Genomic DNA, 19,229 nt, shown 5'->3' with positions numbered 1-19,229 from the left:
TTAGAGGCTAAATTTTCAAGTGCTTATAATACATCCACAGGGGCATCCAGATATATAAAAAATTGTAAAGAATCACTATCCAGCCAATTTTTAAGATTTCCCAAAACTTTATAGTACCTTTAACAATATCATAGGCCAATGTAATAGTAGTAGACGTGATAGTAGTAGTAGTAGTAGTAGTATTAGTCGTTGTAACCCTTATTGTAGGAGCAGCCCAGGCCAGAATATAGTCTACATCCATACAAATATGAAGAGGGTTACGAACTACTATTGCATTATGGGTTTGGCCCTGGCACAGATATAGGGGGAGGGGGTCTTACGTACCTGTAGGGGATGAATCGTCATAAACCTCGTAGAGAGATACAGTCCCACTGACTGAACTCGTAACCATCAGCATGGATACTCCTGTCACACTCGCGGATGCAGGGATGAATCTAAAATAAACAATGTACGATATAAGAAAAACACGTTCTAAATCTGATTATACTTTTTTGATATTTTCTATTTTGGTCACTCAGTGAGCTTTAAGAGAAGGTTGAGTTCTGGTAAAGACGATAAATAATTTGTGAGCTTTCCTATTCCTTGTAAGCCAGGGAAAAAGTCATGCTATAAATGTCTCCCGAGATGGATCGCTCTTCAAATGCTATCATAATGAAAAATAGCTGACAAGTCGGGAACAAACTTTAATTTCTGAGTGAAGCGCATATGCTTTTCAGCAAGACTGCTATCAAAAGAGTCATTGCAAAATTGTTCATTAGTTTATCTCCATTTTAAAATAAACATAAAGTGCAATTCATAAATATAGGGAAACCAATTTCTTACACAAAAGAGTCGTACAAACAATTATCCACACAAATTTGATATAATGAATTTCATTAGGTAAAATAGACAAAATAGAAAAAAAAGAACTATGAAAAAGGCAACAGAAGGTCCAGTGAAGTAATTCCTCTCAAAAATTTCCAATTAATTCTTGACAATTATCTTATAAAAAATACTTAATCTCATGTCCAGGTGCGCATTGACATTTACAATTTCAAATTTCCAATAATTTTGAAGGGAATAACAAACCGATCGCAAATACTTTCCAGAAATTTACTCAAAGGCAATTTAATTTCCCTGTTAATTGTTAACCATTTTCAGATTGTGGAACACGTCACATTGCAAAAGGTAATGGACGAGACTATCATAATTGCCCATGGTTGATTTCTCGAAAGTTCTAGCGATCGTGTTAAAAATGCTGCCTTTACTTGAGATCGTCAGGATCAAGGTCGCCCAAGTTACGGTCGTCAAGAAGATTCTGGAACGTATCATTACGACCACCAGCACGGTACACGCTTTCGAACGTCGGTACGACCTCACCAGATTCGAGAGAGTAGACTAGGATGGCCGATGTACGATCGATGCCGACGAAAATAATACGACGTCCACCGAGTTCGCCGATCTCCACCGATTCACATTCGGGACCCTAAGTAGGAGGTGTATTTATGAGACATACTAACGTTAGTCGGAATATGAAAAATTAACTGTCATATAAATATTTAGTAATTAATGAATTGGTCTGGTTAACCCAGAAACCAGAGAAGCCTCTCCTGCTCTCCCTGCTGGTCAAGTAGTTATTAGTAACCCAGCCTTTCCAGGTACCCATTCGATACATCTGAATTGAAAGGGGCAAATGTGGGCAAAACATCTTCCCAAGGGATGTCACTGAGCTAGGAACGAACCGAGGGCCTCACTTTACCAAATAATGTTAATGGCAGTAGCTAATTACGGTTCTAGGGCAACTACCCACTTGACATCCACCCCCGGATGACCACCCATAGTCAACTACCCCCTAGGACAATCACACCCTAGGACAACTATCCCCTAGGCCCTAGGGCAACCACGCTCTAGGACGACTACCCCCAGACAACTACCCCCTACGACAGCCATCATCTAGGATAACTATCCCCCGGACAACTGTCCTAGGGGGTAGTTGTCTGGAGGTAGTAGTCCTAGGGGGTAGTTGTCCGGGGGTCGTTTTCCTAGGGGGAATTTTCTGGGGGTAGTTGTCCGGGGGTAGCTGTCCTGGGGGTAGTCGTTCTAGAGGGAAATTGCCGTGGGGGTAGTAGTTCTAGAGGGTGGTTGTCCTAGGGGGTAGTTGACTGGGGGTGGTTATCCGGGGGTGGATGTCCAGGGGATAGGTGTCCGGATACGGCTCATTACACATGTTAGAGCCAATGGCCCGAATTCACAAAGGAGGTTTGTCGACAAACCTTGGTTTTCGTGCGTCATATGACGCGTTTCGACGCGTTTTTCAATTTTCAATTTCATTTATTTCCACAGATTCATAAAAGACAATGTAAATTACAATCAAATATAAAAGTATTACAACAAAAGATGAACCTGCAGAGGGGGTGATCAAAAACCACAGAGGTTTATCGGGGATCATCCCCTGCTTAAAATTACAATATAAAAATACAATAGTTTTTTTTTAATTAAACAATAACACATACATGTACAAAAACATATATAGATATTACATGCAAATCTATGCGAGGGGTGAGTAGTAGTGGGTTGGTGGTACCAAGGAATACAATATAAAGAGGAAATGGATGATATACAGGAAAGAAATATTGAGAACAATAGAAAGAAACACCATACAAACTATATCTTAAGAGTTGGATACGAGATCAAATATTGTTTCAACTTTGACTTGAAAGAATAAAGTGATGAGCAGCTGACAATATCATTGGGAAGTAAATTCCATAGTGATGGTCCACTAAAATAAATGTTCCTTTGAAGAAAAGTTGTTTTAACAGAGGGCAAATGAAATTTATTTGAACTTCTTGTTTCATAAGAGTGAATTTCAGCATTAACAATGAACATCTCATTAAAAATACATGGTAGCTGATTTTTCTTGAAAAGAAACATAAATTGAGCAAGTTGCATATAATATAGAGATTTCACATTCAAAATATTCAGGCGTTTATACAAGGGTGCAGTATGTGCAAGATAAGTAGAGTTTGTTATTGCACGAACAGCCTTTTTCTGTAGAATCTGCAAACGGTTCATTAAGGTAATTAAACATCCACCCCAAGCTAAGACGGCATATGAAAAATGTGGCAAGATTAGAGTATTGTATAAATTCATTAATATTTTTGGGGGGAGCAGTTTATTTACACTATAAATAACTCCCAGTACACTGGCAATTTTTGAAGATATGTAACTGACATGACTTTTCCAAGTAAGGTACTCATCTATGTAAACTCCTAAAAATTTAGTTGAATTAACTCTGGTGAGCAACACATTATCAAATTTTACATTCAATTCATTAAAATCACCTCCAACCTTTCTTCTCCTGAATACAATATAATTAGTTTTTTTCATATTAACAACAAGTTTATTAGCAGTGAACCATTTGCAAACTCTACTCAGTTCTTGGTTTAAAACCTCATTTAAATTTTGCACAGTTTTACCTGATAATAATATATTGGTGTCATCAGCAAATAAAACAAAATTAAGCTTGTCAGACACAAAGTGAAGATCATTTATAAACAACAAAAACAATAAAGGACCAAGAACACTGCCTTGGGGTACTCCTGTTGAAAGGATCTGTGATTGAGAACAAACATTATTAAATTTAACAAACTGTTTCCTATTCAAAAGGTAATTTTTGAACCATTTGAGAGGAGTTCCCCGTATGCCATAAAATGATAGCTTTTGTAACAAAATAGAATGGTTAATACAGTCGAACGCTTTAGATAAATCAAGGAATATACCAACTGGAATTAGCTTATTTTCCAATGCCTGAGTAACAAGATTTAAAAATTCAATTAGAGCCATGGATGTTGAGTGTTTTTCACGAAATCCAAATTGTTTAGCATATAAAATATCATTCTTATTCAAGTAGTTAATGAGACGTTTGTAGACCAATTTTTCTAATATTTTTGAAAAGATTGGCAAGATAGAAATAGGTCGATAATTTTCTATTTTTTCTTTACAGAGATTCTTATAAAGGGGTATTACTTTTGCTAACTTTAATTGATCTGGAAGTTGTCCTGAAATAAAAGACTCATTAAAAATATGACAAAGGTGTTTGGCATAAACATGTATAGTTTTCTTAACAATCTCTGGTTCAATATCATCATGTCCGGCACTTTTATTTGCTTTAAAACTACGAACAATCTCGACAATTTCTCCCTCAGTAATAGGTTTTAAGAAAAAAGAATTGGAATAATTACCTTGTAAAAAACAATTAAAGTCATTTATGGAAGAGCATTGATTGCCTAGTGAGGCTCCAATAGAAACAAAATAGTCATTGAACAACTCTGTAATTCTTATATTGTCATAAATTTTGTCACCTTCATTTAAAATAAATTCAGGACGGACACCCTGGGGTTTCCTCCTTATTATTTCATTAATGTACTTCCAAGTCTTTTGCATATTGCCTCTCACGGACTGAAACTTATTTAAATAATATTCTTTTTTCACATATCTTATATCTTTATTCAGCTTATTCCGAAATGTTTTAAAATTACGTTCTCTCTCTTGTGATGGTTTGGAAAGATATTTTTTATACAATCTATTCTTCTTCTTACACCGTTTTTTAATTTCGTTAGTAATCCATAGTTTAACACTTTTCCTTTCCTTAATTGTAATCTTTTTAAGTGGAAAACAGGAATCATATATGTTTTTAAAAGCATTCATGAATAGATTATACTTCATATCAACATCAGATGTATTATACATATTTTGAAAATTCAAGGTACTGAAATTTCTATTAAATAATTGAAAACCAGAGTCAGTTATATTGCGTTTATAAAATACTCTTTCGGAATTCACTGGTTTATTCCAAGAGAGAGTGGCAAATATAGGTAAATGGTCTGTTATATCAGTCAATAGAATACCAATTTTTAAAAATTCATGTACTGTATTTGAAAAAATATTATCGATAAGAGTTGCACTTTCCTTAGTAATTCTAGTCGGATTATAAATAATTGGGAAAAAACAATGAGATGCCATTAGTTCGGCAAAGTCATTTACATAAAGGCACACATCCATTTTCATTAAATCAATATTGTAATCGCCCATAAGATAACAGTCTTTATTTTCTTTTTGGAGGTTGGATAACACTGTATAGATATCATTGATGAACATTCCAACCGATTGATTAGGCGGTCTATACATAGCTCCGATTAAAATATTTTTGTCACTCTCTCTTGGAATTTCAATAAAGATCATCTCATATTGTTTGTTTACCACAGTAAGATCAGAACGATGAAAATATTTTAAATTATCGTGTATCAGAATTCCTACACCTCCTCCACGACCTTCAACTCTGCCACAGTTTACATAAGAATAATTTGGAGGAACAAATAATGAAAAATTTTCATCCTGATTTATCCAAGTTTCAGTTAGACCTATCACATCAAATGTGACTGACAGAGAAGTTATATAATCAAATATATTTTCATAATTCTTCCTTAGGCTACGACAGTTAAAATGTATAAATGATAATGAAGTCTTTGAGTCAACTTCATTCATAAACTCATTGAATTGATCTTCTAGAAGGTATGGTGTACTATCCTCTTTGCAGAAATCAGATAAAGGCATTAGAAAAAGTACCACCCACTATACATGTATATTACAGCTATATAAATAATGGTTAAAAAATGTACCAACCACAAGAATAGGTTATGGCATACAAGATTGATACATGTACCACCACTACAACAATAATAAACAACACCCCACAGTATCTTCAACAGCTAAGAGGAAGAACAACAAAAAAATTACAAAAAATTACAAAAATTACACACAGCCAAGGAATTATAAAAAGGTCTTTATAAAAAAGATTAAAATATTTTACTTAAGTTAATAAAAAATAAAGTCTCATTGACAAAGACTAGGATACATTAGATTCATACAACTATGTACACAATAACAAATATAAATCAGTATGAAAAATACAGCAAGTGAAATGTCACTGTCATGAATCTTGACACTATCATTATCAGTGAAAAAAATAAACATATTACTGGCAAGTGAGGAAAGAGAACTACCACACAAGTTTCGGGAGAGTGTTTAGAAAGTCAATGTTTGGGATAAGTCGTCTTACAGACTCACCATGAGTGGATGGAACATTCGCAAATACCTTCCCATCCATAGTCCAGCAGGTTGTGACTCTATCGCTCTTCTGGGTAGCAATTAGCAAACTGTGTCTATAGCGGGTAAGGTCCTCATGAACTGAGATTTTTGATTTCTTAAGTTTCTTTTTCTCCTTCAAGATTTCTCTCTTTTTTTTGTGGGAAGTAAGCTTAACGATGATTGGACGCGCTTTCGGTCCACCTGGCTTGCCCACACGATGCGAGCGGTCGATGTCAGAAGACCGAAGCTCGACTCCTAGTTGCTTTACCATGATGTCAATCACGACATCATCGGTGATCTCACCTGCACTTTCAGGAGAACCAAAAACTCTGATGTTGTTTCTCCTAGAGTACTGCTTCAGCTCCTCAAGTTCCCCGTCCAGGCGACCGATGGTGTCTTGCTGCTTAGTCAGCTCAACATTGAGATGATCAACCTCTTTCCTTTTCTGCTCGACAGCAGAGTGCAGATCCAAAATAGTTCCAGCATTCTGCTCAATCCTTTCAAGAAGTTGCTCCTTCACTCCTGCCAGTATCTTGTCGATCACCTTGTTGACAACGCCTTGGAATATCGTAAGAAGTTCATCGTTTTGAAGCAGATCAACAAGTTGTTCAGCACTGATGAGAGGTTGAGATGGCTGGGCCTGGGTTTGTGCTTTAGGCTTAGCTCGAGTATTCATTGCTGATTGTCTATAAAAACTCTAATAGAAAACGAGGTAAATTTAATGTAGCGAGACGTTTGATGAGAAGGATGATGAAAAATATATTGCACAGCGGAAGTAAAAGTAATCAGATTCCGGCACAGGTCAGGTGAGTTCGCATGAAATGAGTCGATGGCGATGTACATGTAGGCATGTACACACACGCAAACAGAAAATGTAAATGACCGCACGCAACAATTGGTAGATGGGACTGTACTATAGTCCAAGTCTCACAGAAGCAACACGTCTCAAAATACAAATAGTTACAGTATCATAAATTACCTCTTATGAGCACAAACCCAGCGCTTTAAAAGATCCAGTGACAGTAGAAGAGGGTTCCAAATGAGTTTACATGGCTAAAAAGAAATAGTTCCAGGTAAAAAAGGTAAAAGTGATTGGCAAGATTCAAATCACGCACGATAGCGTCCACCAGCCCTCAATTACACAATTAAACCAGGTTTGTAAAAAACGCGTCAAAACGCGTCATATGACGTACATAAACCTCGGTTTGTCGACAAACCTCCTTTGTGAATTCGGGCCTTTAAGTGCGTGCAGGGCTCCCACTTAGCCGAGTTGTATTAGCGAGTTATGGGGAGTTGTGGTGAGTTGCCTCAAAGAGGCACTCGCAACAACTCGCGAATAATTCGGTATGGCTTAGCGTAACTCTTTACAACATTCCACGACTCTCCTCGAAGTCGCGAGCAGTTCCAAAATTTGGAATATGTTCAAAAAAATTCCCCGATTCGTTGCAATTCGAGGTGAACTCGCCTACACTCGTAATATACACGCATTACTTGTAACAAGCTCGCGCTGCACTCTTCATAAGGTGGCGAGTTGCTACGAGTGTTAAGCAAGTTCACCTCGAGCTACAACGAATCAGCGAAAATTTTGAACATGTTCAAAATTTTCACTGATTCGTTGTTACTCGAGGTGAATTCGTTGTTACTCGAGGTGAACTCGCTTACACTCGTAATATACTCGCATTACTCGTAGCAAGCTCGCTCTGCACCCTTCATAAGGTGGCTAGTTGCTACGAGTTATGAAGAGTGCAGCGGGAGCTTGTTACAAGTAATGCGTCTATATTACGAGTGTAGGCGAGTTCACCTTGAATTGCAACGAATCGGGGAAATTTTTTGAACATGTTCCAAATTTTGGAACTGCTCGCGACTTCGAGGAGAGTCGTGGAATGTTGTAAAGAGTTACGCTAAGCCATACCAAATTATTCGCGAGTTATTGCGAGTGCCTCTTTGAGGCAACTCACCACAACTCCCCATAACTCGCTAATACAACTCGGCTAAGTGGGAGCCCTGCTAGACAAGTTTGAACAATGTAAAACGGATGTATGACATGTACGAAGTAAGCTCTTGCTTTGCTGTGCAAATTTCATCTTGAGGCAGATTTAGGCTTTATAGAAATAAAGATAATTCATTTGGTCGAAATGGTGAAAGAAATTGTACCTGATTATCGGAGCGTTTATCAAACAAGTCTTCCGGTGTTTCGTTGGCTGGATCATCCGTATTGGTGTCGGTGCTGAAGACGTCGGGGTAGAACTTAGCAATGATCTTCGCCACCTCGTCGCCACTGTCATAGACGAGTGCGATGTCGGAGGCCCTGAAGATGGAAAAGCCTCGAGCACCAAAGAAATAAAGCTTCTCGAATTTTCCCGAGCTGTCCAAGCCGTCGACTTTGCTGAATCCTAGACGTCCTGTAAACAACCCGTGGTAAGAAAAAGAGAAATTGAAATAGGTGTAGAGGTATTGTTTCTCAGTGGAGAAGTCTTCGTGTACCACAAGGTATCGGCTTCGAATCCCTGTCACTAAAGTCCTTCGGCAAAACATTAAACTTCATTTGCCAAACTCGACCCAGGTAAGGTTAATGGGTACCTGGCAGGAATAAATTCCTTAAGGTGCTTAAGAGCTGTAAAGTCCGCCAATGGAGCGCCAAGAGTAGCAATGTTCATGACATGAGCGCTATAAAAGAACCCATTATTACATTTAAGAGTTGGAGGAAATGAGTATGGTGTAACCGGTAACTCAAAGTTTTTAAAAAGTTTTTAAAAGCACTTTCTGATAATTTTGAAGCTCAATTTGTGTAGGGCTTCTATATTACACCATATCACAGACACTGATAACACGTAGAGCCATGCATCTCAGATTTTGCATTTTTTGAACAATGCCTTAACAAAATTGAAATGGGACCTTTCGAGCCAAAGTCTAAATGGGTTCATGCCCATGATTATAAGTTCTGTATATACAGAGCGTTAAATCAGAACATTAATCTAATGTTCTATATAGCTGTGGAAGGGGAGACACTGGGATACGTGTCCCCTTGGAACTAAGAGCGAAAAAAGAAACAATAAATAAAAAAAAAAAGGGGGGGGGGGGAGGAAAGAAAGCGAAGGGGAAAAGATATTCGAATTTGATTACTCACCAAGAATATCATCGTCATCAAGTTTCGCAATCAGCTCATTGTCAAATGTTTCCGCGAAATCCCCTGTAAACATGATAAGCGTAGAAAATACGAAATTTTGATTTGACATTACTGAAGTTGTTCAGTTCATAGATCATAATGTCTATCCAGTTAATAATTCTACTTGACTTTAGCCACAAAGAAAAAAGGTAACAAAAACAGCAACAACAACAAAATGAACAAAAACTCGAAGGCTAACATTTTAATTATCAATTAAAAAGGTTATTTGTTATTTTAGTGATAGTCATGTACATCAGTTGGTCAAAATCCCAAAATTGAAATGATGTCAATCCTCTTGCAATTAATATCATATACATAAACACATACCCAAACACCCACACACACACACACACACACACACACATGCACATCCTCACCTACATATCACAATAGATAATGCATGAATAATTTACCAGCTTTAAAGTCATTTCCTCTCTGATCTTCGGCCCACTCCTCATTTCCTAGCTCGTACTCAAGAAACTCGCCCTCATTGGTCGTGATGATATAACCAACTCCGTCCACTTCAAAATACTTGATACTATCTGGCTGGTAAATGCTGAAGATGTCGTTTCTCCTGAATATGATTCCTGATGCAAAGAAACATATGACGCACCGTGAATTTATCCAATTAATGACCATTTCAAACGAGGCGTTATTCATATCTCGTCAGTACATGCGCTAATTGAGCCCATGAATGCCATTTGCCTTTTAAAGACCGTCAATACGACTGGGCCAGAAGGGATTAGACCACACAGCGAGGTCACTGACAGGTGGTTAACTTGTTAACTCAGCTCTCAACTAACATAAGAAAAAGAGGATCGGGGGGACCAACAGGCACCGATTGGGAAGTTTTATATATAGAGGGAGCAAGTAGCTACAAGTAGGACAGTGGGGCTTTAAGTTGCAGTTTTAACGTTAATTGCACCTTTCATTTTGCACTATTTATTTTAGATTAAGTGTGGCAGGCTAAAACAGTCACTGACGCGGCCCTCAGTCAAGCAAACGACGATATGTGTTATCTTTTATAGTTTTATATTTAGGCGACTCTTTGATTGGTTGAACGACTGATTGTTGGCTCAATTGTTTTTCCTCAATATTCAGCGAATTCCGTCAATAATATTAAAGGCTTGACATTTTTTTTTTTTTGTGTTCCTGAAAATGAAACGAATTTAAACAAAACCTTATTTCTGGTTCTATGAAAATTGGCAAGTAAGTAGTTCTTTATCAAACCAACTTGCTATTGCATTAACTTCAATCGATCACTTGCTTGATCTGTTTTCTTCTCATTTTAACGCGATTGACACAGGATTGATTAGCTGGTTGATGATTGTCTTAATAAATTTATTACAAAATCTCTTGATATAAAAACTGGAGGCAAGATGTTCATCTTAACCTAAATGTATTGCCTACAAAAACGAAGTCCGGAATACGAAGCATGGCAATCTCATGTTCACACATTCTGATAGTTGACACAAGGCTATTTAAAGAGAAATTAATAATTTAAAAAAATAGATTGAGTGAGTGACGTAAGCAGGTAATAGTTAGAAGCGATCTCCTTACCATCATCTCTGTCGCTTGCATCAAGATCCAGGTTGAGCCAACTTTTTTCACCCAGGGGATAAATGTCTTCTATTTCATCAGCCAGTAGATCCACCACGGCGATGGCGTTGTTTTCCTTTAAAGGCAACAAAAAACACTATTCATTTTGGAAGCGAAAATGCCGCGGACGAGAAAGATCATCATTCGATTTAAATATTTTAAAAATTAACCATTTTCAACTCTTCAATTGAAGTGACTCTTCCTTAAAGAGCAATAGTACAGATCGGTCTACGATTCAGTTTTTAGATTGATTTTGAAGTAGCTTTTAAGAAAACAAAGAACAGATGGAAACTGTTTATAACAAATCGAGTTTTGAAGAAGCAATTCAAACATTTTATTGGTGATTTGTGACGCAGTAGGGTGAAACCTATAAATCTCGATTATGACGCTTTTGAAATTGTAGGCACATCCGTTGCGATTATTGGCAATTAAAACAAAATTGGAAAGATTTAGCTATATCTCCCAACACCTTGGATGTTCATTCGATTCTTCGATTGTTGTTTTTCAGATGTTGTCCTCAATAATCTTGGAATTGGCTCACCTGCAATCCAACGAATGCTTTCGTGTCATCATAGTTATAGGTGATGTATTCAGGCTCTAGATTTTGGGCGAACGTATCATTGGCACCGTCTAACTCTCCGTGGTATGGGTAACGTACTCCTCTTGCAACGTATTCATCCGACCTAAGAGGTTGAAAGCAAAAGCGTTGGAGGACGTGAAATGGATCATCGACATCTTGGACTCAATTTTAATTTACAATTAAACAAAACAACAACAAAAGTCAGTTAAAAAAAAATTCATCATAATCTTTACCAACTGCATTATTTATCGTTATCACCATTATCATCATTATCCATCATCGTCACCATCACAATCATCAAAATCACCACCTCCAACGCCATCACTAACACCACCATCATCATCATTAATACTATATCACCGTCAACTCAACCACCATCACCACAACCATTATAACCACTACTACCATCATCATCACCAATACCACCACAATAATTACCATTACAGTCATCATCATCATCCTCATCATTGTCACTACGCACCACCACCATCATCATCATCTTCAACACCACCACCACTAATGTAATCATCATTACACTCATTATCACCAATGCTATCTTCTTAATGGTTTACCTATCATTGAACTGTGTGAAGTTAAGCAAAGTCGATTTGAACGTGGAACCGTCAACAGATAATCGGATGATGGAAATAGATCCTTCTCGATTAATGAATTCTGTCTGGTCGGCATTCTGTGCAGCTTCTCCCTCGTTCGCGACGACGATAGTACGACAATCGTGAGAGAAATGAAGCATATCAGGTTTGCTGCCAACTAGATTCAAAGTTGAAAGAGAAGATTAAGTTCTAGTAGAAAGTGTTTTTTTTAATAATTGGTGAACTTTTTCATTCGTTGTATGCCATTTTGGAAGAATAATTACAAATGTCTCCCAAAAAGGAATAATCATTAGATGGTTAGACCATACTCTCAGACCTCATGGCATATAGTCCCACATATCAGTTTTCGTGGGCAGTGCATGCAGTTTTATCAACATTGATCAAGTTTCTTTTAATGTTTATTATTCCAAAACCTCACCCTTGACTTATCTTTCCTTTAACGACATAATGAAGTTCATTTCCTTTATATTGTTATACATACATGATACATACAACGGATGAACTATGATATGACTATTTCATTAATATATAGATCACATTTAGAGTTTATAGACAGATGTGTACGTATTTATATATATATCGTACGTGATATTTCATGGAGCTTTGTCCAATCTCCAGATGCTTTGTCGTAGAGGGAGTAAACATGCAGAGTTCCATCGTCTGTCTTCCTTGGTCCCTCGAGTACGAATCCCACAAAGTCGCCGCAGGTCTCGATATCATTACATGTCGTGTCGACTGCAAAACGCTCCAGAATTGTGGGCGTGGTTACATCCGACCAATCAGTGATGTGGATGTAGTTATCACCTGAGTTCGGGAAAAAACAGTATACAAATAATGCGCTGTTACGTGTGTGTTAGCGCAGGGCAAGTGCACGAAGTTTAGTCAGTGCCCATAAATGCACGCGCCCGCAGGGCAAGTGCGTTATCGATATCGCATTGATTAAACTGAGTGCACTGGAACTGACCTAACACACTAGCGAAACAGTACATTATTTGTTTTATAAGACGGATCGGCATTCTTACAATATAGTCTAGATCTGGAGAATACGGTAGATAGATATTAGATCTAGATCGATCTAAGTTAGATCTAACTAAACTAGGCCTAGAATATTCTAGATCTAGATCTAGATACAGTGTATTGACAAAACATTCCTTTTCAGTTAAGGCAGCCATTTTAATTTGCGCGTAAACATTGCGTTATCAATGTTTACAAATGCGCATGTATTGTTGCGTCACTACCTGCGCTATGCGGTCACGTCGTATACACCAGTTTACGGTTATGTGCGCCATTTTAATCAAAGCCAATGACCTAGAAGTCATGTATTTATGCGTAAATTAAGATTGCGCCAATACAAATGATGATGACATCACTGCCTACGCGCTGCGTTGTGCGCGCACATCATCATTTGCATATGGGCGCAATCTTAATTTACGCATAAATACCACTGACCTCAGGTCATTGGCTTTGTTTCAAAGCCAATGACCCGAGGTCAGCCTGTCTGCGCATGCGCACTGATGTAACCGTAAACTGGTGTATTAGCATGGGCGCCATTTTAAATTACCCGTAAATTAAAATGGCGCCCATGTCTGCGCACGCGCACTCTTGTAACCGTGTAAGGGTGTCTTATGCACAAATTAAATTTGGCTGAAGTACGCGAAAGAGATATCGGCAGGTTTCGAGCGAGTGTTATCAATTTTTGATGGGAGCTCTTTTGCACGGTGGGAAAAACTAACGCACGCCCACGTGGTTTCAATTGACCAATCGGATTGCTTAGATGCTATAACCCGTCTCATAATAACAACGATGATATGGAGTGTTTTTCTAAAAAAACGGATACAGTAAACTTGGGGTAATCATAACATATAGTTTAAGCTTCTATTAACCTTCAAATTTAGTAGGCAAGCACTTATGCATACTAGTTCCAGTGTTTACTGACTGTTTTCGAGACCAATACCTTGTTTGTTGATCAAAATTCAATGTATCTTCATGTCTCATGGTAATTTTTAGGGAAAAGCAATCTAAGCAACAATTTCTGAATTTTAGCAACAATCGTTCGCCATTGCTGCTCTTTAATACTACTATGACGTGCAGTAACACATTGAAATTTCAGGACTCATGACAAATTCGTTTATAAAATGGGTTTAAGAATGTATAGCCAATGAGAAGCGTCAAAATGGATCACGTGACCTTGCATAATTTTGTTTTACTATATGCACGGTACTATCCGCATGGCGTGCACTTTGGTGATAACAACCGTGGATGAAGGTTGCGGGGAGACATTTATAGCACCATATTGAATACCCTCATGCGCTGCATCGACCATAACGCACAAACACCTGTGTGTATTTGTATATTAACAGTTGACCACTTGTGGTTGATTCTATTGTTCGGATTATTTAGCAGAGAGATATAGAAATTGTTATTCTCATGGCTAACGACGAAGTATTATTATCCTCTTCACCCGCCTTTACGATCTATTTAAATAGAGAAAAAAATCTAATGTAAGGCTTCATGGAAGAAGTTTCGATTGTTGTTAAGACATTTCTGTTGATTCCGCTCGGTTGATTCTATTGTTCGGACTATTAAGCTGAGAGAGATAGAAGTTGACATCCCCATGACCTTGCATTATTATTCTTAAAACTTTTGGTCCCATTCTCAGCTGTTTATTAGGGTTCAAACACGTGCAAATACACTAAATTTTAGATCATGCCTTTATCAGAAAGTCAACTCTGCGTACAAGGTAGGTCAAATCAAGAAGAAAGAGCAGGTGCGGGGCTATAGGGTACAATTAACTGTGCGAAAGCTTTGTCCTTGAAGCCTAATTTGCATAAAGCAAACAACTTGTTTATGCTAAATCGCTACGGTAAACTGTAAAATCTCACTTTAAAAACCACCGAATGAAATGATTGATATGTCAAATTGAAGAAGAAGAGTTGATTTAACTCATTATTATTGCAGTTATGTTTAATATGCGAAAACTAGGCAAAACAAAGAGCCATTTTTTTGTCTGAAAATATTGCAGTATTCTTCATATTTTCCGTCATTACGCCAGATCGATAAATGTTAAATCTAAATATATCAAAGCTTTTCTCGAAATATCTTTTCATAATTGTTTATCCCACGGTTATCGCTGGAACAGATCGAAGGCAATTGTCATCAACGAACCCACTAGCGAAATGTTCGCGAAAGCGTGAGAGTAGCCCCATCTATAGGGATACGTGCAGGAGAGTTGTAGTCCCACGTAGCGTTTAATGTCAATTTTGTGCATATTCATATCGTCCCGGACTTATCTCTTTGAGAAATCGAAGCATCTTTTCACCGACCTCTGAAATAGAAATACACCTATAACTTTAAAGATGCACATTCCTAATAGAGTTTTAGTAGATTTTTGTGATATGTAAGGCCAAAAGCGGAGATTAATACCTGCAGAATAACCAATTTTTGTCGCAGAATCATAGCCGGTCTGCTCCACTGCTCCAGCATCAATGCCATAGAGACCTTCTTCTCCGTTATAGCTGTACGGCAAGTAGATGGTGGAAACTGGACGGAGAGTCACCACTGCAGAAACGACTGGTAATAAGACCAACAACGTGGCGATGCAAGAAACCTTTCGCAGCATCATGGGTGCTTTAAGTATCCTCTGCATGTTCTAAATCGGAATAAATAAAGTTAATGATGATGGATTTGTATTACGCAAATGCTAAAGGAAATCACAATTGTTATATTATCGGGTTAGTATAAATTGTCTACAGTCCAGCTACAGACCAAAGGCCTTCTAGCCTTCTAGTATTGGGTCGAAAATCGTTAACACTTTAACACAAATATAACAAAATGGTACAAGTGTATGCTGTGAGTGGATACCATCCCACTGTGGCATTTTAGCAATTGAAAAGGCCGACAGCTTAGCCAAAACAGCAATAACACATGATATTGAAAATATTCCTCCTTCCAGCTGTAAAGAGATGCTCTCAAAAATTCAAGATAAATCGACGAGGCAATAATAATACTAATACTAAAACAATATTTATAAAGCGCATAATAAACATAAGTTTCTCTATGCACTGTACCAGCATGAATGACGAGAAATATAATCACATAAAAGGAATCAACAAAGAGAAATAAACAAATCTTATAACTACTAAAATGACTATCTTTAAACTTTCATAATTAAAAGATAGCTAACATGGTCAAAACAAATAACGTAAGTAAGGATAGTTTAAGCTTATTAATTATAAGGCCAAAGAGGTGCGTTTTAGTAAAGATTTGAACGTTGCAGAAGTGGGTGCCTGTTGTTTGAATTTGGAAAGATTGTTCCAAAGGTTTGGTCCATCAACTGCAAAAGATCTGCCCCCATAGAATATAGTATTGGCCTTTGGTACCCAAAGTAATGATTGCTTGCTTGAACGGAGGGTTTGGGGTGGGTGGTATTGTTCGAGCAAATCAGTCTGGTATGGAAGAGAAAAACTGTATTGTGCTTGAATATAATTAATAAGAGTTTGAATATGATGCGCTTTTCTACAGTAAGCCAGTGTAGTTTCTAAAGAGTAATACTTATACTTTGTTGGCAACACCAATGGGATAATTCCCAAAGAGGCCGTTTTTTGTACCATATACAACCGAAAATTCAACCTACATTAGAATCCAACTTGCACAGTAGAAGGGATGAAAGCACAAGTCACCGACTGGGAGTCAGTAGTTGCCTTTTGAACGAAACTCTCTTCAAACTAGGCAAACATAAAAATGGTCTTTGTTTATATTGTAACAAAACAGAAAATGTACAACATTATATTATTGATTGTTATCAGTTCGACAGAGAAAGAATACAACTACGACAAAATAAATAAAAATGTACCACTAAGCCTAGAAAATGTACTCTCTCCAAAGAATCAACGAACTATATTAAGATATGTACGACAAACAAAGAAATACGATATCCTTTAACACTCCATCTCTCTCTCTCTCTCTCTCTCTTCTCTCTCTCTCCTGTTTTGGTTTTTGGTTGGGTACTATATTAACGTTTTACGTAACTGTTAACGTAATTGTGATGTAAGTCACTGTCTATCCGTCTATATGTCCAGTGCATGCTACTGTTCTATTGGTTTTTGCTTTATTTAAAATATAATAATTTGCTCGTTCTAGACAGAACGACATCGGCCAAAACAAGGAAACTCAAATGACGTCATGTTATAGCAGTACACTGTGTATCTGAGTGGCCTAGATCCGAAGGATTGATAAGCTTGCTCAATGTATACGTAGCAGTGGACCTATCAAAGCAGTCTCCTGCAGTAGATTGTAGCAGAAGTGGAGACCCATTACATGTCAAAATAAAGTTAGCCGTTTAACAAAAACAAAGATTGAGTGATTGATTGTATTCATCAAGCATTAGTATATACTATGGGATATACAAGAGAAAAGGAAATACATGTAGTATTTTTTGACAAGGTTACCCACTTATGGAAACGTTTGCTTGAACTTGTCTCATAAAAGAAGTTGAGTGTTGATTGCAGGGGTCACGGGCCACTGGCTTCATCTAGTGTGCGTGCATTTGGAACAGGTCAAAGAGTCAATTCAGACGCTGAAGGTTTTTTAAATAAGGTTTCCTTTATTCTGTCAACAATATACAGCCAATCAAAATATGTTTAATACCAGAAGAAAGCTAACGATGAGTATATTAAGCCACTCACCCGAAGCCGCCTGACCACAATGGAACGAGTAAGGGCTTGCAAGAGCAGCCGAAGTGCAATTGAAACTCGCTATTTAGCTCTTCTCCAAGCAATGCAAAAAGAGACGACATTGTGCTGGGTTATTACGTTTTTTTCGACAAAAGTATAGAGAAAGTGCAATTTATTTGTTAATATTATTTTTTTTTTAAAACGTTTTAGCCCTCCATAGGCTATTTTATTGAGTCAAACAAACATTTTTACGATTCAATGAAATTAAGTCTTTCCTTAACTCAAACAAAACAGAATACTTTCACATTTCTCTCCTTGTTGTTCATACAAACAAATGTTGAAGTGCCTGCCATTTAGTAACAAATTTGTTATGCATACCAGATATAGAATGGATATATCTCTCGTCTTCATAATATTGAATAATTTTCTTCTTCAAAGAACTAAAAATTTGGAATTTTGTTATTAAGCTTTTGAACAAAATATTAATAGTTGATGCTTAATCAAAGTCACCATGCAATTTAAAGCATCGTTTCTTTTGTCTTCAAAACCAAAAATTACATTTTCTAAATTAAACTCTATCTGTAATCGAGAACCTTCATTTATCCATTTCACCGTTTCATTCCAGATTGATTTACTGATTTCACAATTGTAAAAGAAAAGTACAATATCTTCCAACTCTTTTTTACAAAACGAACATTTATCGTTACTCACTATTTTCATCTTATACAGTTGCTTGTTCAAATACAGAATCCTATTTACTATCTTAAACTGAAAATATCTTAAACCAATATCTGGAGTAAAACGAAATATCATTCTATGATATTTCTGCATTCTTATACATTCAGGGGTATAATCTAAATGTCGTTCCCATTTCATACATATTGAGTTAACACAATTGGTTTTTCCAAGAAAAGTTTTGTAAATATATTGACAACCTTTTATGTCATGTACTAATATTTTGATATGTGACGGCATTAGAGGATCTACTACATTTTTTTCACATTTTTCAATATGCATTTGATATCGAAACTTTATAGCTTGAGTTACAGAATAATAAGACAAATAATTTAGTTTCAAGCAGAATTTTTGTTCACATTGCTCACGAGTCAGAAGTTTTCCCTTATCATCAATCAAATCATTTATACATCTGATGCCTTTTTCATACCAAGATTTAAAAAATACAGATTTTTGTCCAATTTTTATTGAGCTATTTCTCCACAACGGATAAGTTAACCAATCATCTCCCTCTATACGACTCAACATAGACAGAGCGTGAAACACATGTCTCCAAAAAGGATTAGCAACTTCATGAGACAATGCCGAAAAATATTCATCACCAAACCCTACTACAAATGGTTTTGTTAAAAACGATTGCATTAAATGACTAACATCTTTACATGTTCCTAAAACCATTCTTCGAAGCCATGTTAACTTTAGTGACATGTTAAAAAACTCAATATCTGGTATTTTAAGTC

At 37.0% G+C, this 19,229-nt stretch overlaps 1 protein-coding gene across 1 annotated transcript; it reads right to left on the bottom strand.

The window, feature by feature from the left end:
- Window positions 1-316: 316 nt before the first annotated feature.
- LOC105439864 (mesenchyme-specific cell surface glycoprotein-like) lies at window positions 317-15,730 on the bottom strand. Its single transcript, XM_030987692.1, has 10 exons — window positions 15,506-15,730; window positions 12,668-12,886; window positions 12,044-12,239; window positions 11,433-11,574; window positions 10,853-10,967; window positions 9,706-9,879; window positions 9,254-9,316; window positions 8,281-8,528; window positions 1,248-1,465; window positions 317-434 (listed from the first exon to the last, which is right to left on the bottom strand). The coding sequence occupies exons 1-10, from the start codon at window positions 15,726-15,728 to the stop codon at window positions 317-319; spliced, it is 1,716 nt and encodes a 571-aa protein (XP_030843552.1). The 5' UTR covers window positions 15,729-15,730.
- Between the last annotated feature and the right edge of the window lie 3,499 nt (window positions 15,731-19,229).

This window comes from Strongylocentrotus purpuratus, unplaced genomic scaffold (assembly GCF_000002235.5).
Source record: "Strongylocentrotus purpuratus isolate Spur 01 unplaced genomic scaffold, Spur_5.0 spur5_scaffold_16, whole genome shotgun sequence".
In the NCBI taxonomy this organism is placed as follows: Eukaryota; Metazoa; Echinodermata; class Echinoidea; order Camarodonta; family Strongylocentrotidae; genus Strongylocentrotus; species Strongylocentrotus purpuratus.
This window is presented reverse-complemented; position numbering and strand designations above follow the sequence as displayed.